General features: G+C 37.6%; 1 protein-coding gene across 3 annotated transcripts in view; it reads left to right on the top strand.

Annotated features, from left to right (window-relative positions):
* The window catches only part of LMBR1 (limb development membrane protein 1), a 65,718-nt gene that overhangs the window by 20,625 nt on the left and 21,505 nt on the right, over window positions 1-23,588 (top strand). For all 3 annotated transcript variants that reach the window (XM_084507485.1, XM_084507486.1, XM_084507487.1), the window contains 2 exons: window positions 5,481-5,584; window positions 23,326-23,452. In XM_084507485.1, coding sequence (XP_084363611.1) covers window positions 5,481-5,584; window positions 23,326-23,452 — 231 coding nt within the window. The remainder of the gene's footprint in view (window positions 1-5,480; window positions 5,585-23,325; window positions 23,453-23,588) is intronic.

Genomic DNA, 23,588 nt, shown 5'->3' with positions numbered 1-23,588 from the left:
AGGAGCTGCTTATAGGTATGCTTGTCTATGGCAACCCTGATTGTGGTGACTGAGTAGTTTAAGATGCAAGGAAGAAAAATAGGAGAACGAAGACATATTTTAAGACTGTTATGTTGAGGAGCTGCATGTGTAGGATATCATTGGAGAATGCCCTGAAGCCAGAGGAACCCAGGAAAGATGCTTATTTTCAGGGATGCACTCTTTAAAGCCCTCTAACAGTCTACCTCAGTGTGCAAGACAATGAGCAGGAGTGGTGTGGTAGGAGGCTGGGGAGGCTGGCATGGCTTAATGGGAAACTCCTGAGTTTTGGAAAAAAAGAGGAGGTTCATGGCCAGTAGAAGTAGGGATGAACTGCTTAGGAGGTGCGTAGAAATGGCTTAATATTCTGGGGTGAAATTAGGGAAGCCTGATTCCTGAAGTGGGAAATCAGGAGGTACGGATGGAGTTGAATCCGGTGAGGGGCTCACATAGAGCAAAATCCAGGAAAGCACTCTGCTGCTGTTAACCTGAAGAAGGCTGAGGTACTCGAGATGGTCTTTACCTCAGGCTGTGCTGGCAAAGTCTGCTCTAAGACTTCACAGGTCTGTGCCCCAAGCTGTGAAATATGGGGGAAAAGAGACCCTGGCTATTGTAGGTAAGGACAGTTAGACAATAAAAGGGAGCAAACCAGTCAGTGGGCTATATCCCAGGGTGCAAAGAGGTTCTGGAGAAGAGCAAACTCAGGGGGATCTGACTGGGTGTGATGAGAAAATATAGACAGTTTCTTCTCAGGTGCATGCAGTGTGAGGCAAGAAGCAGTGTTTGCAGGACATAAAGCAAAAATTCCTCACGATGAGCATGGTTAAATGCTGGAAAAAGTTGTTCAGAGAGAAAATCCTTGGAAGCTTTTTAAACCTTAACTGTCTGAAGCCCAGAGCAGCCTGACTGCACCTGCAGGTTAGCTGGTTTTAAGCAGGAGATCAGGCTCCATGATTTGAAGAGGCTCTTTCTAGTCAGATTAATTTATCATCTATCATCTATGTCACACATGCTGTGGGGGTAACACTGATTTGGTATGCCTCCTACATGGGGGATGTGGGGAGAAGTTCTAATTTTTCAGAGATTTAGCTGTTCAGGCACATTCTTCACTCCAAAACATGGTAAAAATCTATTTAATGGAAAATAATCCTTACTTCTGTGTCTGAGTCGACTTGGGAGAAACTACAGCATTGCAGAGTGAAAAATCTGTAATAAGCAACTCTGAAATACTCTGTTAAGAGTTGTTACAGTACTTGAGAAAATGTAAGATAGTTGGAAATCTACTGGGAAAAATAGCTTTGACATACAAAGGCTTCTGAGTTTTCCTGTGACTGTCATCTTTTGATTTAATGATAGTCTTTTGGAGGAGAAAATAAAGAAATCATTTCATGCCTGTACAGTATAACATACTTTCAGTCCAGTATCAATGGCTAGTATGGTAGGAAGTTCAGCATCGTTGCATTTCCAAGTTTGACCAAAGCTTACATTAGGGATAGAGATGACTGAACTAAAACAAGATTTTCTGCAGTTGCTGTGAATCTGTCAGAAATTTGAATAGATTTTTAGATTTGACCGCAGGCTCCTGGTATTGGAACTTGACAAAAAACTATTTCAAAACCTTATCGTGGTAAGGGGCTCCCTCTTGTGGCCGTCATTAGCTTTGCAGAATAGTGTTGCACTGCTGTGTAAAACTAATTTCCATGTAATGGCCCAACTTTGTAAGTTATTTACATTATGGCCCAACTAAGTAAGTCATGAGATACGTGTGCAAGTTCTGAGAGTTGATAGAGCTATCACAAACACTCAAATTCAGAAAATGTTCATATCTCCATAATTGTCTAGCATAGACTTTATAGCTTGTGTTGTGTTTTGTTTCCCATCAGATGGAAAAAAAAAATGTATTGCATTGGAATGCTTGTGTTAATTTATCAGTTGCAGATATAGTCTGTGATACTTGATTGGAATATTAATTTTTTTATACTGTGGTTTGCTGCATTGGTTTTGGCACGTAGAAAAATGGAAAGTATATTCCTTTAACTTCTGAAACTAGGCAGAAGGCCCATAGCTAAATAGCTAGATCCAGTATAAATAACCTTACCTAATGTGTGTTGAACTAAACCCAGAGCTACTTCTGACAGCTGGATGTGCATTTGTGCTGTTGTTAAAGACAGCCACCAGGTGGAGGTAAAATGTAATGAAACTGCCACGAATAAGAAAAGAAAAATTGCTGAGGCTCTGATCTGTTTGCCAGAGACTGAGGGGTTTTTAATTTTTGTTTTATTAACTTATTTTATGGACATTTTTATAGTTTTTGTAGGTCACTACAAATGCATGTAAAAAGACCCCCCAAACAAACAAACAAATAAAATGACTAGATTTCTTAAAGCTTTTGTGTATGTTAAAATCTGCAAGTGTCTTACACAGTTTTATGATGCAATTGGTGGAGTAAGAAATAATAATTTTTTGGGGTTGTATTTAAATTTGATTTGAGTTATCAAATTAAGATTAAAAATATGGTAGGGGAAGAAGGCCCTCTATGTTCTTAAGTCAGTGAAATGGATGGGTAGGAAAAGAAAAGGGAACCTATCAATATTAAAGGCTATTACATTATTATTATGATTATTATAAAATTAATATATTGTCTACTAAATCTACTAAATTCTCTTTACTCTGAGGAAAGTGAGTGCATCATCAGCACTGTAGCTGTCCTTACCTCTCATAATGTCACGTGTACATTGTAGTGCTGTGATCTAATATTCTGTAAATGTGGTTCCTATCAGCTGCTAATGTGTACATTTTGGATTTCAACTTAAACATCAGCCCAGATGTGCACCACCTTCCCATCCTTTAAAATGCTCTGTATGTACAATTTGCATCTCTTAAAACTGTTCTGTACATACATGTGTGATACAATGGCTGAAATTTGGACAAATGGGTGTTCAGCTTTGTGTTGGGTAACTGAATGTGCTGTTTTCAGTCAGAGAAAGCTACTGAAATAAAATACACAACCCTGGAGGGGAAAAAAAAAAAAAAAATATATATATATATATATATATACACACACACGCACACAATAATAAGCACTCTGAGTGCATGTGTGTATCTCTGATAAGGGCTGCTGCTGACATTCTTCCTGATGCTATGTGTTAATGTTTCTTCAGTGGTAACAGGAGCTTCCTGACAGCAAATTCTAAAGGAAAAATCCCCCTCTTTGTTAGCTCAAGTTTAGCCACCTTGAGGCAGTCTGTTTTCTTTAGCATTTTGGTGTTGTATTTTGTGCATCTTTTGGAATGTTGTTTTATTGTCTGTTGCTTAGCAGATACCCCCCATTTTCTCCTTGAAATTCAAATGAGGGGGGAAAAATGTACGTGATGGAAGTCTTTTAAGGAGGAGGCAGATGAAGATAACTGATAACCATTTCACATTTGGAACTAAATGCAGGAGTTTCTGTCAATAATGAATTCCCCAGACATGCAGTAAATGCCTCCTTCTTTCCCTATGCTTTCCAAATGGAGCAATTTTTAGAAAGAAAGCAAACCTGAGAAGGATTTTTATTTATTTATTTATTTATAGTGGGGGATGTTCTTTTTGGGATTTCAGGTGATATGTAGTCCTGTAGGACTGGAAATACCTGTGTTTTGGGGAAGGTGAGGGACTGAGCCTCTTTTTTTCAACTATGAGTTGTTTTTTCAGGCTGCAGTACATATAACACTAGTTAAGCCTGTTAGCTCTGCTAGTAGTAAGTTACAGATAAGCTATTGCTTTTACAAATTAAAAACATGGCATCCTACAAATGTTTGATAGGATGACGATAGGGACATGTATCAGAAACGGGCTGTTTAGAAGGTGTCTGGCTCAGAAAATCCCAATAAAACAGTTACCCTTAACGGAGATCAGTTATCACTTCAGGTTGTTTTCCAAACCTTATCCCTTCCTGCAGATGTCACATGTGTCTTACAGATGTCCTAGTTTTAGTCAGTCATAGGTTTTCCTTCTAAATCACAGAATGGCTGAAGTTTGAAGGGACCTCTGGAAACCGTCTGCTGTTCCCCCTCTGCTCCACGCAGAGTCTGCTGGAGGAGGCTGCTCAGGGCAGTCTCCAGTCGGATTTGGAGTACACCAAAGAACAGAAGCTATAAAACCCATTTGGGCAACCTGTAGCTGTGTTTGACAACAGTCACAGTGAAAAAGTTTTTTTTTTTTTTTTTTTTCTAGTGTTTTAAGTTGGTTTTCCTGTTTTTCATTTGTGCTCACTGCCTCATTTCCTTTCACTGGACACCCCTGCAAAGAGTCAGACTGTGTCACCCCCTTTGCATCAGATGTTTACATGCATTAATAAAATCACCTCTTCTTCATGAAGATGCTCCAATCTTTTAATTGTGTTGCAGCCCTTTGCTGGACTCATTCCAGTGTGTTTGTGTCCCTCCTGTATGAAGGAGCCCACAGCTGGATGCAGCACCCCAGATGAGTGCACACTGAGGATGCTGTTGGCTTCCTTTGTTGCAAGGGCTCTTGTTCAACTTGGTATCTAACAGGATCTCTAAGGCATTTTCTACAAAGCTACTGTTGGGCCAGTTGGTCATCAGTGTGCTCTCTGCCTGGTTGCCCACCTACAGAGGTCCATCTGAATGACAGCCCCCTGCTCCTTCCTGTTCTGTATCATCGGCAGACTTGCTGAGGATGCACTCTTTCCCACTATTTGTGTTGTTAATGAAGATAATTGTTAACTTCAGGGGTACACCACTGGTGACTGGCTTCCAGCCTGACTTTGTGCTGCTGATCCTGACCCTTTGAGCCCAGAAGCTCAGGCAATTTTAGTCCAATGCACTCTCCACTGAGCCCATATTTCATTAATTATGGGAATATCTGGGAGATGAATTTGAAAGTGTTATACTGGAATTGTGATAAACGTCATCTACTGCTCTCCAATTGACTACTGAGCCACTCAGCTCACTGTGAAATGCTGCTGTTAATCTTTACTGTATCTTCTAATTTGGAGGTGGTGATGATGGGTTTTGTATTGTTGATGTTAAAACCATGATTTGCCTAAGATTCTCTAGAGTAAAATATGGGAGGTAGTGAATAGATAGAAATGAATTTTGTGAGATCCAGTGTTGATAAAATGCTTTTCTCCTGAAAATGTTAAACACATAAATACTCTTGAGTGGGATATCATGGGAGTAGTCCACCAGAGTTTGCAATCTCTCTTCTGAGGTTTCAGATAGCTGCTGCTGTTGAAGTTGATATCCAGTTCTGACAGTAGCTTATTATGCAGAGAAAGGAGTGCTTTTTTTGGTGATGACCTGGAGGTAACTATGTATGTGTGTGTATCCATAAAACTGACTTTGTAGTACTAATGTATGCTTCATTGTTACACGTAAAGAAGGAAACTGTGACATTAACGTTTTTTTTTTTTTTTTAAATTGAGAAACTTACCATGTGCACTTTCTTGTTTATTGCAGGGTTGTGGAATCTTGCTTCTCTTTTTTCCAATTTATGTTTGTTTGTGTTGATGCCCTTTGCCTTTTTCTTCCTGGAATCGGAAGGATTCGCTGGCTTAAAAAAGGTAGGAAAATACTGTTAAATACATATGGAGTGATTACAGTACATATTCCATCTTCAGTCCTCAATTCTGATGGAACAAATTACAGATTTGGGAGGACTATGCTGGGATGTATATGCTTATATTCAAGATTGCACATTTGTATATGCACAAGCAGGTGAAGTGAGTATACAATATATGGCATGTACACTGGCATCAAGAAAGTGGGTTACCTTGTGTTTTAAAATGTTTTAAATTTTTTTTTTGGGGGAAAAGGATTTTTGGGGGATGTTAAAACAAAAGAAGGTTCGATACATATACTGGTAATAAAGCAACAAAGAAATACAAGCTTATTAATAGAAAGGGTGACTTGATAATAGATGACCCAAGGAAAACTTAAAAAAAAAATATATATATAAAAAAAAAATAAAACAACTTGGATTTGTGAGTTATAAAGGTCTATTTTATAATATAAAGTTCTCCTTAGAATAGAACAGAGGGAACTTTCAAAGATCATCTAGTCCAACTGCCTGATTGTCAGTATTAACAGTATGTGAAGAAATTTTTTTATTATTCTCTACCCGTTTATGATAATTTAGTTAGATATGTGAAAGTTGGTAGGGCTGACTATTTCAGTGAACCATGGAACTGGGGAAAGCAATTTCTGAGTAATATGATAATTCTATTATATTATCTGAACTAAAGAAATGTAACAAAAAAATACTGTAATGGGAGGCATGGCAAATTCAATTTTAAGTTGTAAATATCAAATAACTGAAGTCAATTGTCTGGGGATCAGTTGTAGCATGCTTTCATTAATCTTTATCATCCAAGTGATTACACTTTTTGTTTCTAATGATGCTATACAAGAAAATTCCCCACCCTTTGGATGACAGTTATTAGAAAGCAAAGGATATTGGAAAGTGGCCTAAAACTAGGAGAATGAAATCTGCTGAGGGTGGATACAAAAGACTGAGTCATTGATGGATCATATATAACATAAATCAGCAAGGTGATGATTATGGTGGGGTAGAAAACAAGTCTTGGTTGTATGGACAAGAATGCGTCATGGAGATTAAGTTGCCATATTTGTTCTTCGTGGAATTGGGAAAGCCTCCAATGAAGTACTACATCCAGTTTGGGATTTTAGGGTTCAAGTAGACCCTTGAGAGAACAGGAGGAGAAAGCAAAGAAAGAAGATACTTAGAAAGCATAGCATGGGGAAAATCTCAAAATTTCAGAGAAAAGAATGTGAAGAAATAGGGGTTTTACTCCTCCATTGAAGCTATTGGTAGATTACATAGACTGAGCAAGATAGCTGTGTCAGGAGGGACGTGTGGGGTCAAGCAGGATGGTGTGTAAGTACTTTTTTGATAGCCTGGTCTGAGCTCACCGATGCAGCTGCAGCGTTATGTTTTACTGACTGCACTGGATGTATCCAAGTTACTGCAGTATGATCACACTAATGAGTTCAACATCAAAGGAGTCTGATCATGGGCTAACTCTGCTTATCCCACATGGCTGGAAAATGTTCTGCTTTCCTCTCCTTCCTTTCCCTCAGGTATCCATAGGGCTGAGAACACTTTCAGCAACTCAGTTTGACCTTTCAGTTTCCAGGTGGAGGCTATTCCATTTGGCTTTTGTCTATAAGTGTCTAGTTAGAGCTCATGTGTAAATTAGCTGACTTTAGCGGGATTTGTCTTTTGCAGTCCAACCAAAACCATGGATTTTTTTCTTTAAGGTACTGTGTATGGTACTGCCGGTGTGTCCCCTTGACTTGTAGATTTGTCTGCAATAAATGCATTATGCAACCCAGCTGCGCTAAACTTGGACTTTACCTAAAACTTTAAGTTATGGTCTGACTATCAAGCATATGAATGGGATGTATTGGTAGCCAGTGTCAAGAGAATTTGGGTCGCTATTGCATGTTTACACTTGGAACCATTTATAAAGCTAGATGAGATAAAACCATTATGTGTCTGCAGGTGTCAAGAAAGGTCTTATGTAATATTTTGGCACATCAGTTATCTTTCTCCTCAGACAAGACTTTGAAATGATGATTACCGTGTAGAATTCTTGTACTTTAAGAAACTACTTTGTTTATGATTGTACTTAAATTATTTTTAAAAAAATGTCATCATATTTTGTCATTCATCACATCAGACTAATGGGCCAGGGTTATAAAAAAAAAAAAGTCATTCAAATGCTATTACTGTTAATTGGCAAAATCAGATTTTAGTGATCTCAATTTAAAGAAATATTTCATACATTTGGCAAAACCTGCAGCAGTTAAGAGAAGAACGATCATATTGTAAATGTGAAGATCTTGACTAAAGACGTTTAGCACAGGATATGGAGTCTTTAATCTTTCAGCTGGGAGCTGGGCATATGGAGTAGGGAAAGCAGTTGATTTTTTAGATACCTGTTTGGGTAAAAATTGGATGAAAAGACTGTTCCACGGGAAGCTTCTATGCAGGCCATCTTAAATTTGTCATTGAATTACTTTTGTTATAATGAATAAATGGGTCACTTGGGATTTAGGCGTGCAGTCAGGACGTCCATTTGAAGGTTTTTGTATAAGAACTACTTGTTGGATTTTAATAGAAGCTCTGAAAAAATGAATAAGAAGTTCAGTTCTGAAATTGAATCATCTTTTTCATTTTTTATTGGATTTCTTTGTTCAGCTTAAGTCGTGACAGTGATGTTTGTCATTATCACATAGGGGCCCAATCCCCAAAGTTTTCATCTGAGTGTTTATCACAGATTATGCTAAAAGTTGATTTTTACCTACTTATCATGTGAACTTGTTGCAAGCTTTATTCAGATAGCTCATAGGTTAGCATTTTCAGTTTTGTGTACCTTTTCTTTCCATATTATTTTCTGGATGTATCGCCCCCCCCCCCCCTTAACTGTTTAAGTTTCATGAATCTGAATGGGTTTGATTAACTATCTTCCAATTTACCATGGCTTTTTTTTTTTTTCTTGGTTGCTAGTATACTTACTAAATGGCACATGGCCCCTCTTACAGACTCTTTGACTTCCCTAGGGCAACAGTTTAAAACAACCAAGCACTTGGGTATTGCACAGAGGGGAGAAATACGGAAATTAGGCACTCACCGTGGACGGATGCAATGTTGTACTGGAAATCAAACTGATTTTCTGCCTAGTTTTTAATTAAAACCACTGTGGTAATTCAAAAAGGGCATTTTGGGCCTAAGGGGGGTTGCCCATGCCCTTTTAAAGAGCTTAAGTGCTTGCTATAGTTTATTTCCATCCTTGCATGTGCAGGCTTCTGTTAACTGGAGTAGTGTATGTATGGGTGTATGTATATCTGTATATATCTGTACCCATCGTGTGTAACTTTGTGCACACGTGCATATTTACACGGATGTGTGAATCAGCTTTTTCAAGATTACTGAAGTAGTCAGAGATCGTTTCAATATATTAAGCCTTAGCCAATGCTATTAACTGAACTATTGGGATAGCTTGAAGTAACTTTAATGTCCTGTACCAGTCTTAAAAACATCTTGATGTCCTTCTAAATTCTTCTTGTCTTCCTTTGTAGAGTCTGTGTCAAGTTATTTCTTGTTTAGAGCCTCTTCCAGTTCTTTGCTGTCGACCTTCACAAATTCTGTAGTACAGCTATGAAACAAAGGTGTCAGCCATGTTTCTTAATGTCAGAACTAACCTCATCCCTTATTATTCTGAAATTGTGGTATTTGTAGTGGAGGCTCTGTAGTTTATGGTGCTGGTGTTTCCATGGGTGATAAGACTGCACAGAAACTACATGTATGCTGCTGGGTGAAGGAGGCGAGCCTTTTTGAGGAGGTAATTGCTGTACCTTTTCTTGACCTTTAAAATATGCTTTCTCTTGATGTAACTTCAACTGAAATTTGTATTTGTTTGAAGTTGACAAAGATAAAGATGTTTAGGAGTAATTTCCTTGTAAGAAAGTACAAATAGTGCCATTTACCACCGTGAGAAACTGGTATAACTAGATATTGTGTGATCAGGAGTGTAGAGTTTTAAAAAGGCTTTATGAAGCATTTTACCTTAATACTGATCTTTGAACTTGAAGTCATGGCATAAAGTTTAACATGAGCGACAGCAACATCCTGACCAATTATCCAAATTATCCAGACATCCCAAAATGTTCAGAACACAGCACACAGAGTCTGTGGATTAAGAGGTTAACTCCTGGAACATCAAAAGAAGTGCATGATAATAAAAACAAATAGTACAAAAATTTGAGGTAACTTCCTTGCTTAATTAATTAGGTAGACCAGGTGGAAGCGAAGAGGCCAGAGCTGGTGCTCAGAACGTCTATAAAGCTGAGCAACATGACAGCACAATGGAGGAGGAACAAAGATTTTTTTAATATACTTCTATCCTGTGTCACAGTTTGAAATTGTCCTGGTTTATGTCCCTTTTGGCAAACTTACATAAAAGTGACCCTGTACTGTATTTTATGACCAGATGACTTTTTTCCCAGTGGCTAATTTGTATCAGACCCCCATCTTAAAGAGACACAGAAATGAGTAGGAAGTCCAAGCCGGTTTGTCTCAATGAGCTTTCATTGCATGCTTTCATTATTTTTGCTCGTTTTTGCCACTGATCATCCATAAATTGTTGGAAATGAGTGATTAAGGAAGTGCTGCTTAGTGTTAGTGGCACATGCACATTCTTGGTATGTTTTTTGTGGGTGAGAGGAAATCGCGTACTGCACAAACAAAAAGGAAAACTCCTGCTGGGAACCTTTCAAGGAAATTTAACTTGCATAATGTTTTGATCTTGGTGTTTATTACAGAAAATAAGAGTAATATTTCACCAGCTATTGTTATGTGTCAGCCAGTCTCTCCATCTGCTTGCCTTCCCTTGATATCTCTTCCCGAATTCTAGTTGAGTTTATTTTTAATAAAAACCAGCACTTAAACATGTAGCAATTTATTCATACGGTTAAGGCAGGTGAGATGGGCCAGAGCTCAGAACAGTTTACTGCGTAGTGCTTGCTACTGTATAAAACTTGGCTGTCGTGACTGCCAAGTCCTGCCTGTGTTAGCAGTTGCAGCTTAGCCCTTGCGAGTAAAACCTGGTACAAGGCTTCTGCCCCAAATACTGAAATATGGAGATTTCTGCTCTTAAACACTTCCTTCCTCTTTTTCTCTGGAGCACTACTTTTAAGAAGGTGTGGTGTAAATAAAATTATTTATTTGGGGAGGGAGTGAAATATTGGAGCTCTGCAAAAGCACAGTTACAAGCATTTTTAGAGAAACAGCTTTTTTTTTTCTGTAAAGATAGGCTGTCATTTGCTGAGTAGCCATCGTATGTACATCTTCCATCTCCAGTGTTGGAGTTGATAGATACGTTTGTCTTTGCAATTGCAAAACATATTTTCCTAGGTATGTTAATGAGACTAAATAGTAAGACTGAACTCTGCTTAAATTTCAAATATATCATGTTGCAGTGCTTAGCATTTTCAAGCTTTGGGAATGTAAACCTCAATAAATGTAGATAAGTAAGGCTGCTTCTTCCATTTTTTGGTGGATGTGGAAATTCTAATTTCCATGTTTTTCTACTTAAAAAATAGACTATCATGTTGTGCTCTACATTTTGTTAAACCAGAATCCTACAGATACCTACAGCAAAAGTAAGGAGTATATTTTTTTGCCATGTGATGAAACCAATAGAAGAAATCTGTTCACAGGTACTTTTGAACTATTTCGAAACTGCTTTGCTAATCTCAACAAGTATTTCATGGAAAGAAATTGTCCCTATAATATAATCCTGGGAAAGGTTGCTTGGAAAACCTTTCTAATATGAGATTGCCTTGAATTAAACAGTCGATTTTCTGCATTTGTCCTGCTTTTTTTTTTTTTTTTTCTGTGAAAGCAATCTGGAGAACGCAAGAGACTTGAACCTTGTTTGGAAACAGCATTTGACTTCATGTTTTATGCTTGCTTGTACCTCCAGTGGCAATAGCCATGGGCCACTGTGGGTAATGGCTCACCAAATAGTCTTGAGGTACCCTGTTGACAGCGTATGTTTATTTGGTATTAGCTCTTATTTATTTGTCTATAAAATCATTCAGCATGAACTGAAACTTTAGTGCTCTGATCTCTATGAAATGTTTACTAGTATGTAACTGAATTATTGTACCTTATATTGCAGCCCATTTGCTCATTCCATTAGTAATACCAGAGACAAAAGTTGTTTAATCAGTCACATCAAAGGCAGCTGTTTGGTTTTGTATTTTTGACATAAGCTAACATCTTAAGTTCAGATATGAAGTCTAGTTCTTTAAAGCAGAGTCATTTAAAATGACACCACTTAATATTTATTAGACATTTTTTGTTGTTGTTTAGAAGCAAATCCTGATTATTTTGTGGTTCTGATCTGGCAAGTAGCTCGATCAGGGCTTCTCCTCCCTTATAAAAGCATACTTAGCTGACAGTCATACAAACTCGTAACATAATCTGTAAGATGCAAGCTTAAACGTAATCTGTAAGATGCAAGTGAAGGAGTATATTTGATAGTAAATTTTGTCTTGAAAATAATAGAGTTGAAATCTTCATATGCTTGCTTTCATTGAGGTCTCAGAAACAACTTGTGCATACCTGAACTTGGTGCTCTTATAATTTGATGTAAAGGCTAGTTTAGGCACATCTAATACTGCATGTGAGAAGAACTTGAGATATCTGGAGGTGATAGAAGTCTGCTCTACTTGTTACCATGTCACATTGACAGGTGTCTACAGTGGATTCTCTGAAAACATGCTAAAATCACAGTTTTATACCACCAGGTCCTTTATTTGCAGTTCTGCAGAGGAAAAAAGAATTTCTTATCTTAAACATGTATTTCATGAAATTACTCTGAAAAGAGTTATGTGAGTGCATGGGCTGCTGTTGGGGAGCTGTGATTGGAGTATGTAACTATACTGGGGATTAGTAGGAGAGGAGAACAGCTTTGTGTATAAAAGTAAAGCAGGGATCTCTTCTGTCCTTTCAGAATGAGTGTAACTAAGGCAAGCTAAAGATGGTAAGAACTCTCTACAGGTCAAGAAGAAGTTGGGAATGTTTGTTATATTCATTTTTGTATTTCAAAACCTAGACTTTCACATGTGTAATTTAGCGTAGTGTCTGTATTTAGACACTTAAGAACAAAGTACAAGACAGCATTTCTGTACAAGACAGCAACTTCTAGGTGAATAACATGCATTCTTTGGCTATTGAGGAAGAATGGCTTAGTGTGGACTTGTTTTTGTACATATATAAAACATTTCATGTGGTTTTATAAAACATCTTGCTTAACTCCACTGGGAACTTTATGAGCAAAATCCGACCTTTTTATACTACCACAAGGAGATCTATGGTTTGCTGAATATATATAACAGTTCTGTATCTGAGGACAGCTGAGGGGGGAAATAAGTGGATATTGGTTGTTGCACACATTGGATCAAGATGTGATGAGATGTGATCTGTGCTCCGTTTCATTGAAGTAGTTAAATGTCAGTTGGTTGCTTCCATAAATTAAAATGTACTTCTTTTAAAGATGCCTGAAAGCAAGTTACAGAAAATAAGGCAACAGGAGATAAACTAAAGGTGTAGTTTATTCAGTGTAGCTTATCTGCAGTACCTGCCTCATTGTGACTTCATAGCTGAGCAACGGTTCTGCCTTTCTGCTGTTGTTTATGGGGTTAAGATTATAATTTACTTTTTCGAACAGTTCTTCAAAGTTGATAGAAGAGCAAAACGTCAGGTTAAGGTATGGCCTTGCAACATTTTCATGTGTTTCAGTTACAAAAATCTATACAATAACAGAATGAAACAAAGCCTGTTAGTAATATTGGGATAAAAATACTGTGCAAGGAAAATCCCAAACAAGCTTAGTGTTATTTCAAAATGCGGATTCCTGACCATTACTTTGCTAGCATACTGTAAGAAATTGTATTAGGTGACTCCTGCATGAGTAGGTAGTCATCTGTGAAACTAATTAGGCTCTAGAAGCTAGCACTGGAGCATTAGTTATTCCACCTCGCCTGAGCCAGGAACAAAAAGCATTGCTGAACTCCTGTGCTTTCCCCACTCCTACATCGTTCTGAACTTGTGCAGTTCTGCTGCTACAAAGTTCTGCTGTATTTAGCATGCTCATATTTTGTGGAATTTCCATAATTCTTTGCTAAAAGCTTTAACAGGTATCTGCAGCCCTCCAAATGGAGTAAACTGAATCTTTGTTGCTCTCTTAGTGAATGCATCTATTATGTTTTTTTTTTAGTTATATTTTTTCTTTGAGCTTATTCTAATTTACAGAGATCTGTATGAGTAAAAACACACAAGCTAAGTACTTGTTTGTAAAGCATACAGGTGGTAGAGCTACCAATACTGTGCTGGGAGCTCTTCATTTTAGACTGATGTGAATTGAAGCTGGAGGTTCTAGAAATGTAGTCCTATGGGAGTTATATTTTATTTTTGTTACTGGACTTTTTGTGCAGCAAAGTATTAACTTGGAATTGAAATCTTTTGAAATGATTGAGACATTGTAGATGCTCTTTTTAAGGCATAAATGAATAAGTTTTTTTTTTTTCATGGAAACGTTAATACCTTCTGTAGACTCTTTTGTTTGTGGTACTGATAGCTGCATATCTAAAAATCATGAGATAGATTTCTTGATAGTTTTTGTAAATTCTCAGTTTATAATAAAATTCATATAATTATTTCATCTAAATAGAAACTTGTGTTGTTCTTTGAGACTGAAGGGAGAAAGTATTTAAATGCAAGGTGCCTAAAATGACTGATCCAGGGGAGCTAGAAGTCGCTTCTTTCGGTTGATGGAAAAAGGCAGGTGTCTAAGCATTATGCGTGTCTGAGTTAAAGGCTTGAAGAAGGCAATGAATTCGTCTCTCATCCCTGACCACTTTCATGTTTCTATTTGTTTTGGTGCAGCTTTTTTGAACAGTTTCCCAGTTTATTAAAAGGAACTTGTAGCAGTCTGGTGCTCTCTTCCTCATCTTATTTACCCATGCCATGGATAGCAGAGATTGACACCAAAAAAAACTCAAGGTTTTTCTTTATTTTAGAACTTTAATAGTGATCTGTGTTCTACGTGTCATTTGCTTCTGAGAACAGATCTTTATGGTTTCTTTCCACCAGAAACACTATCAGAAATTCCAAGTCTTTCTTTATACTTTTAAGTTACTTATTTTAATCCTCTGCCAAGCTATAAAGAAGATGGAAAATATCTATTTTTCTTCCTATCGCTCCAGTCTAGCAGGAAAGAATCTTTCTCATCCAAAAGTAAGTGATTGTAGGGAGGCTCACACTGTCAGAAATCCCACAGCTCCCCTGTTGTTGTTGCAGGTGGCTTGGGAAAGTGTAGGAAACTTGGTAGGCGGAGGGAGTGGAGCACCTAAGAGCTAATTAGTGAGGGCTGAGCTAGCTAATGGAACAACAGAGGAAACTTGGGGGGGGGGAGGAGGAGAAGGGGATAGTGAGGGGATAGCCATAATTTCACTATATGTATCCTTTCACGTTTTCCTGCCTTTCTCCCCCAAACAGTTTTATGCTTTTACTATTGTAGCAATAGGAGATGTGCATTTCTCCTTTTTAATAAGAGCTTTGACGTACTCCCCTTTTTGTGTGTGTAACAGTTTTTGCATATGAGGGAAGAGCAGGCTGTAACATGTGACAACCATAGGCTGTAATTATTTTCTTCCACCTAGTAGATATTTGCTTTTTCTCTGGTATCCTGTCTAGCTTTTATGAGACTGGTATGTCTTCTCTTTTAAAATTCTGAAGGACTTTTTTCCCAGTACATTATTTCTATGTTAAATGTGCAAGAACGATATCTTGATGTGGAAGTCAGGCATGTGCTCTTTCCTTAAGTACTTTGAAACCACGTATTTGAAACAATGACACAGACAACAGATGACTCATGTTGTTATTCTGGAGTTTGTCTTGTCTCGGATAGTTCAATAGATCCCTGGGGGTAAAAAAAAAAAAAAAAAAAAAAAAAAAGGTGAGAGAACAATTTTCCATCCTTGTAGTTAGGATGCAAATCTGCTGGGAGCTCGTATTGGTTCTTAGGCTATTTCAGCAAGTTATTTGCATGCAATCGTGTCAACAGGAAGACTGGACAGGTATGGAACCAGAACATGCGGTAACACAGCGGTTAGGGCCAGAAGGCTTTCTGGGGCCCTGGAGAAGAGGGTGTAGCTGTTTGGCACTCCACGATGTACTGCATGTACTGTATTCTGGAGAGATGTCAGCTCTACCAGTCTACTAAACAGACACCTTCTTGGTGACCCCTTGTTATGCAAGTTTATACCATCATTTCCAATTGGGCACGTGTAGTCCCTGTACTTCTTGCTTCGTGTTTATAGCTGGTACCCAAAGACATCATACTTTCTTTTTCCATCAAGATCCTTTAATTTTCATTTTTTTTTCTCTCCAATTCTGCTGTCTTAATTTCTTGGATTTTGTTCGTTATCCTGTATAACTATTCTGTACAGTCAGATGATTTCAGCTACCTCTTTCATTGGATGATAACCATTGAGTGGTAACCGCTGAAATCACTTGGGAAAAGATACTGGCAGAAATTAGCTGGAACTTGCTTGTTTTGTGAATATTAAATTGTAAGGTTTGTAATGAATAGAAAATAAATACAAGCTTTAAAATATACTTGCTGTGTTGTGAGAGAAGTGTGTTCATTTTGGTTTTAAGGTGCCTTCAGGCCAGAAAGTTTCAGTGTAAGGGAAGAAGGTGTGGAGGAGCTATGGTCAGTGCTAGTTAGTCTTTAATTCCTGCATGGGCATCAAAACTTTTTTCCTGTTGCTTGAATCTGTTGCCTGGATGCATTATTTCTTGCTCAAAAATGTTTAGTTTGTTCTATGAGGGTTCTGAGGCATTGGCTGGTTTTGATTCAATAATTTGAGTTAGCTAAATATATCCATATGCTAAATTTAGTTTGTATTTCCTTGATACCTGATGGAGAATGCCTCTTTTTCAATTATAAAGAAATTCATTTTTGCACTGTCTTGAATACGTCACAGCAAAGGTTGTTCAAAGTATAGTTTCAAAACGTAGAAATGATTATAGAGTGCTTTAAGGTGAGGTCTTTACTAGTGCTTGCAAACCAGGAGAAGAGGGTATCAGGTGCTAAAAAATAGACTTCAATATATAACATTTCCAATCTGGTACCTTCTGTAATTCTGTTTTTTTTTTTTTTTTTAGTACTTCTGTTTATTTTTTCCAGATGTTAGCATGCATGTTTGTTGCAGTCAGCGTCTCACTAAGCAAATCTTAAGAAAACTGAGACTCCGTTTTGTCACGTGAAAACAATAGGCTTCGTGTGTATTTTAAGTGTGCTGTGATTGCAGAAATGTTTCCCAGGCTTTCCCTATGGCTCAGGGCATAGTGTAAAAAGTAATGTTTACCTACCTTGCGAGAGGTCAAGATATCCAAGCAGAACTGTGTTTAAGTTTTCAGCACCATAGAAACATTGTTAGGACTCTTTGTTCTCGTGTGTAACACGCTGTAATTTGTACTTCGTTGATAATTGCCTTTTTCCTCTGTAAAATTTGCAAACAAATTACAGTGTGGAACCACCCAAAATCCATGTTACGCTATGTATCTGTAAGGTAGTTCCAAAAATGTCCATTTTATAGGAGCTAGTAATTTGTTCATCAAAACTACTACAGCCAAGAAGTGTTCCAATGAAGAAAAGCTTTTAGTTGAGGTGGGGCTGCAGTTCCTTGGTTTTACCAGCAGTTTGGGCTTTTATGGAAAGTGAAAATAATGTTTTGGAAGCTCTTCTGCTCATTCATTGGTGTTAAAATGCAAGAACTCTTGGTAAATATTATCTGTACGTACATGTTGAAATCTTTATAAAGCTTAAACTGTTGAAAAAGGTGTTTCTAATCACAACTGGAAGATCAAAAATGAGCAAGGAATGTCTCGATTGCTATCGTTTATGTGATCTTTTCCCAAAATGTAGCAGCTTGTGAGTTGCTGGCATGGGGTTGTACCATCGCTTGGAAGACAAACCAGTGCATTCCCTGGCCATGTGGTGCGTGTTTTATCCTAGCTTTGCAAGAATTACAGTCATCAGAGATGTCCTTTTGAGCTTTTCCAGAATTTTTGTGACTTCTAAGTGAAGAGGGGAGCACTCAGCAGGTTTCTAGCCTATGCCCTATCCCTGTGATTCGTTGTAATAATGAAAGATTCCTGTGCTAATTGCTAGTCAGGCAAAACACCTGAAACCTTTTGGACAGTCACTGTGTAGTGCAAGGTCTTCACTTGTTACTTATGCTAACTTAATGGTGAACTATTTGGATGATATAAATGCAATATCATATCATATAACAATACAAAATAGTTATAAAATTTAAAATGAAAGAAAAAATTCTTGAATCAGCTATCAAGAGGTTTCCCTTTTCTTTATTGAAAAGCTGTAAGAAATTATCGTCGAACACACATTCTTTTGTAAAGTAAAACCCAAGCTCTAGGTGTTATGTGTAAACACACACAATGTAAAACAGATCCTAATGTGTTTCAATTGCATAATCATAATCCCATTTATTACAAATTTATTAGGGAATTTTTTTTCTTAATAATTATACGTTTTGCCTTTTTTGCATGATATCTGTCATCCCTTCAGAACTGTTGTTGCTATTTGTACTTCACTGGGCTTTTCAGAAGAATTCACTTTTTAGGCCATGTGCTGTTTTTAACACATTTTGGTTATTTATTATCCAGAATGAAGGCAACATGGCAAGATTCTGAAGATGCCTTTCAGAGTTTAAAAAATAAAATGAAAAAAAAAAACAACAAACAACATAACACGTAAAATAATTAATCTTCCTTGCTCAAATACAGCATTTCTGGAAACATGAGCCCTTAGGCCCACTGCTACAGGCAGTGTAAGTAGCTCAGGATTAAGCAATCTATAAAAACTTCTGAATGTCTCAGCAATTGATTTTTAAAGAAGCCTGAGAGTCAGACATCTTCAAGGCTTTACAAACCGCAAGATCCTTAGAATGTGTTCTTAGGATAGCTTTTATTTGTCGGCATGCCTTGGAAGCTTCAAATGCTTTTTTTGTTCATCTTTTGGTTTTGTTTTTTTACCCCTCGTTAGTGTACACAGAAGATGACAGATATTACTAGGCTTCTGGCAAGTTCCAGGCTGCTGGGATTGATGTTTTGGACATCTTTTCTTTAACAAAATATTTCACTTGGTTAAGTGCATGCTTTAAAGAACTGGATGAATTTTGAAAATGTGCTGTGAGTAAAAGTGTAGGTGAGCTGTTGAGTCTAGACTGAGAAACTTTCTTTGAAGTTGGAAAAAATAAAGGGGTGTGGGGCTAGAGGGTACCATCTGCCAATCTTTTTCCCCCAATTGTCTTAATTCCCCAATTGTCTTAATAAACAGCTTAATTGTAGTATCTATCAGATTATAGTAATTAGTTTCTGAAGTTTTTGTTGACCACATTGTTTTCCATCCTCCGTCCAAAAAAGATTTTTTGCATCAAGTTGGCCTCTATGATGCCAAGCTTCTGCTTTCCTGACAACATGGAACCATGCAGGTAATTTACCTTCAGAAGCCTGTTTGTTTTGCTTTACGGATGATCTGAAACTTGAGGAAATGGCAAGCTTTTTGATGTGTTTTGATTTCCTGTTCAGCAATTATCAAAGATGATCGTGTGCTTGTAGTGTTGGAAGCAGTGACAGTTGATCTTTTGTCAGATACCTTCATGGAAAAAGACTTTTAAAATTGGTCTACCAAAACTAAAGTTACTGGCTAGCAAAATAAATGTCATTTTTGTGGCTTATAGTTCCTAAAGAACAGCGCTAAGTGGATGAGTCCACGTTGGGAACAATGTTCCTCTCATTTTTGGGCCTACACAAGAAATTATGCACAAATTGAAGACTAGAGATAGGTTTTTCTTCCCAACACTTCCAGTGCATTGTTTTAACTCACATTATTGCTGTCTAAGCTAGGAGAAAGAGAGGCCAAGAGAAAGCAAGGGATTTGACCTCAAAATTTGCATGCTAACATAAGTACTGCAGGGTTTCAAAGTTGACATAGAACAAGTCTCTGAAACACCTGATGCAAGATATTTGGTTTTGTAGTGTGTACTTTCCCTGTTCTTACCTACTGGTCAGGACCATTAGGAAAGGAAGACCAGATGAAGACTTGGACAACTTCATTTTCCTTCTCTAAAACAATATGCAAAGTTAAAAATACGAACTATTTTTCCATTCTTCTTTCTTGTAATCAGTTTAGCTTCCATGGGAATGTTAAGCGGTGATTGGAAGTGCTCTCCCAGTTCAACAATTGAACTGGAAAAGCCTGAAATCAAAGATGACTGTTGCACCTCCCTCCCTCACCTACCCAGTACTCAGGAGTACGCACACATGTGCGTGCACAGCTTGCTTGCAGGTCTCCTCCTTCCTTTCTGTGATAAAGGTTTCCATGGTTTCCAGTTGCACACCAATGAGAAATCAAAGGACTTCTCCAACTTGTCACTTGCCAACAAAAAGTGACAAATGCAGTCACTTTTCTGACATTTAGCACTGTATGACTTGAGCTTTTCCTTGCTTAGCTGCAATGTTACTTTGAAGTGGTCCTGCATACCTACATGTACACTATGTTTCCATATTGTACTCATTTGTTAACTCTGCACTCAGGCTACATCATCATATCTGTCTTGTACATAAACAACAAACATCCTCTTACAAGATGGTCTAAAATCTCCAGTTTTAGATGTGTTTGCTGCTGTTTTTGAAGATGTCAGACTCTAAACCTCATGTTCCGTTTCCCACAAAGAAAAATGGGGAGTAAATAGATTCAAAAAGTGCAGTAAAGTATTCTGTGAAACAGGAGTGGCAATATGTTCTGTGCCACAGAGATGTGCCATGACATTTTGTTTGTCTAAGAAAGCTGAGTAATGTAATGGGACTGTGGGAGAGAAGGCAAATGAAATGACTCAAAGAAGAAATGTTAAGCCAAAATGAAAAAAAAGTCAGTGGGGAGGTCTTTGCTCACAAAATCAAAAAATTCAGCAGTGAATTTCAAGGTTGGTTTGCATAATTTTGCTTTCTTTGAAATGAAATGTTATGTGTCTCTTGCTTGTATCTACCTCTTTTTCCTCTGTTCTCAAGAGTCAGTAGTACAGCATTTGGTCCAGCTCTTAAATTAGTGATGTTACTAATTTTAATGTGAAAACATTATTTTTTTGAGGAATATTATGCAAAAAAAACCCACCTGAACAAACAAACCTACTCAGGAAAAAAAACGTACCAAGTATCTATAGCTCACTTCTCCAGGAATTTTCTATGTGTGTATGCAAATATAGCACAGTCCTGTGGGCACATAAACGAGTAAGTATTCACCTATGTCCTTGAGCATCTTTACAAAAATAAAAATAAAAAGTCCTGGGCAGTTATGCCTATGACAAAATGTTTCTGCCTGGTCACTTCATTAAAGCTTTCCAAAATATTTTTTTTGTAATGATCGTCAGTTCTTGAATTTTGTGTGTATCTCATGTTTATAATGCAAAAATAAAACCTGCTTCGCTCTTGGAGTGAACTGTCAGTTGTGCTTCTCTATGAGAGACTGCAGTACTGTTGATGCATCATGGAAATGTGAAGTTAGGTGTATCTATTGAGAATGGAAGGAGATTGATCTAATTTTCTGAGGTCAAAATTATTCAAAGCCCTGATCTAGTGGGTGACATCCCTGTACGTGGCAGGGGGGTTGGAACTAGATGGTCTTAAAATGGTCTCCACTTCTTGGGGCTGAGGCCGTCAGAAGCCCAGAAGATAGCATCACATTTTCCTTTGCCAAGGAGAGGAGTCATCAAGCATTTTGTAAAGCTTGGAGCAGATCTCTCTGTGTTCTTGTGTCCTTGGTTGTTTTGGGTTTTCTTCTAATCTTGTGACTTTCTTCTGTTGCACAGTGAAGGCTCTGTATTAGTGCTCTTTACTGAAAGGAGGACTGATGTAGATAAATTTGGAGATAAAACTTGCCAAACCTACTGCATTTAGGTACCTCTTAAGTTCAGATTGCTGTTTTTACAGAGCTCTTTTTAAAATCAATAACTTCATGATTTTTTTTGTGGGGAGGGGAACAGAACTACAACACAAAGATTGGACTGTAATGCGTTTGTTTTCTGGTAACCTATTCCTGAAGTTCTAGTATTTAATATGCGGCTTTCATCTTCATCTTTCATCTTCAAATACATATATTTGGCTTAGGTGCTTGCCTTCAGAATAACTCAGAGAAGACAAAGCTAGTTTCTGAGCACTGTAAAAATTAGTTTTTAATAACTTAACCTCAAAGTAGCTTATTGTACACAAAATACATCCTAGGAGCAAATCCATATCTTATCCATACCACCTTTTAGTTTGAAATTTGGTATTTGAGAGCCTTTATGGAGTTTGTCTTGATCTGCCCACGTAAGCCTTCAGGGGAGTTGTGTGAAGGTCTCTATTTGTCTGTTTTCTCGTTCGTGGTACCTTTATGCTGGCTGTTTTGTAGGGACTGATGGCAGAGAGGAATTCATGTATTATAGGAGATAAATGCACATGCTAAAGATAAATGCACGTGGTTGGGATGTGTAAGTTCTTCATTCATCGTTGGATGCCGCGGTCGTGTCAGGAACCTAACTTTCAGTGGATGTGTTGTGTGAAGGTTGTTAAGCAGTGTGTTAAGCAGTGAGAGAAGGGGTAGTGAGAGCGGGCAAAGAATGAAGTAAAGCTCCCTTCTTTGAACTCTGAAGTAGATTTTTTTTCAGTAGAATATGCCCAAGTTCGGGTGAGCCTGTGTGAGAAACAGGAGATTGGGTTTGTTCGTGGAGACGCATGCTGACAACTGAAGAAAAAATTATGTGAACAGCAATTCTGTTAAGAGTAAAGACCTCTAAAGAAAGTGTCCCGACCACACTATTAATAAAAAAAACAAAAAACAGTACTTAAAAAGGATTTCTGGTATTATTTGGTATATTTAGATTCGCAGATGTAACACGGCAATTAGAGTAGTTACAGCATTTGCTCATGAGGAAAAATGCGGTACAACCTCGTAGACCTGTGATTTGTGTGGCACAAGGGAGAAGTTGGATTCAGCCTGGAGCATGCAGGGCTGGGAGCTGTAGGATGCGGCTGCAGCGGTGTGTGAGCAGGCCAAGCAGGAGCAGTTCTCTGGCCATACGCTTGAGGGCTCTGTAGACTGTGCAGAAGCAATTTCAGCTGAAGAATGTATTTTAACGAAATTGGTGCATTGTACCTACGCGGGCTTTAATGCTTGCTGGGCTATTTGGCTATTTGCCATAATTGGCTTTCCATTCCCTTGATTGGAATCATAGATAAAAATTTGCTAATCCACTTTTCTTTGCTGAAAGTATTAGGAAAGTAATCCATCTTTTAAAAATGCTCAGGCAAAATCATATTGTATAAAGAATATTTTATGGAATAATGAGATTAATGAGAACTGTAAGGCATATGCAATTTAAAACATCTTTCTGTCATTTTAAGGGGAAAAACGCAATCCAGGCATTATAAAGCCATAAGTACTTCCTTTTTTTATGCACACGGAAGGCTGTATTTTAAATGTACATTACATGTTATTCTTTTGTCTATGCGATAAAACATGGATATATATTTAGGCACAACAAACTGCTATTTATTTGTATTTTTCTTATGTTTGAAAATATCTGATTCAAAGTTCTTTTGCTGTGTTTTTCTTTTTCTTTCTTTCTCCTCTTCTGCCCACAGGGGATCAGAGCGCGCATTTTGGAAACTCTTGTAATGCTTATACTTCTTGCACTGCTTATCCTTGGAATCGTATGGGTGGCTTCAGCTCTCATAGACAATGATGCTGCCAGTATGGAGTCTTTGTATGGTATGGAATTTTAAAAAACAAACAAAAAATGCTTTTGTCTTTTTTTTTAATTTTAGAAATGGATATTTTCAAATAAAAGTATTTCTAGTAAATATTCTGAGTATTGCGCAGGTTGAGAAGTCATATTAATTTAATT

This window comes from Aythya ferina, assembly GCF_964211825.1.
Source record: "Aythya ferina genome assembly, chromosome: 2".
In the NCBI taxonomy this organism is placed as follows: domain Eukaryota; kingdom Metazoa; phylum Chordata; class Aves; order Anseriformes; family Anatidae; genus Aythya; species Aythya ferina.
The sequence above is the reverse complement of the archived record's forward strand: the minus strand, read 5'-3'. Positions and strand labels throughout refer to the sequence as shown.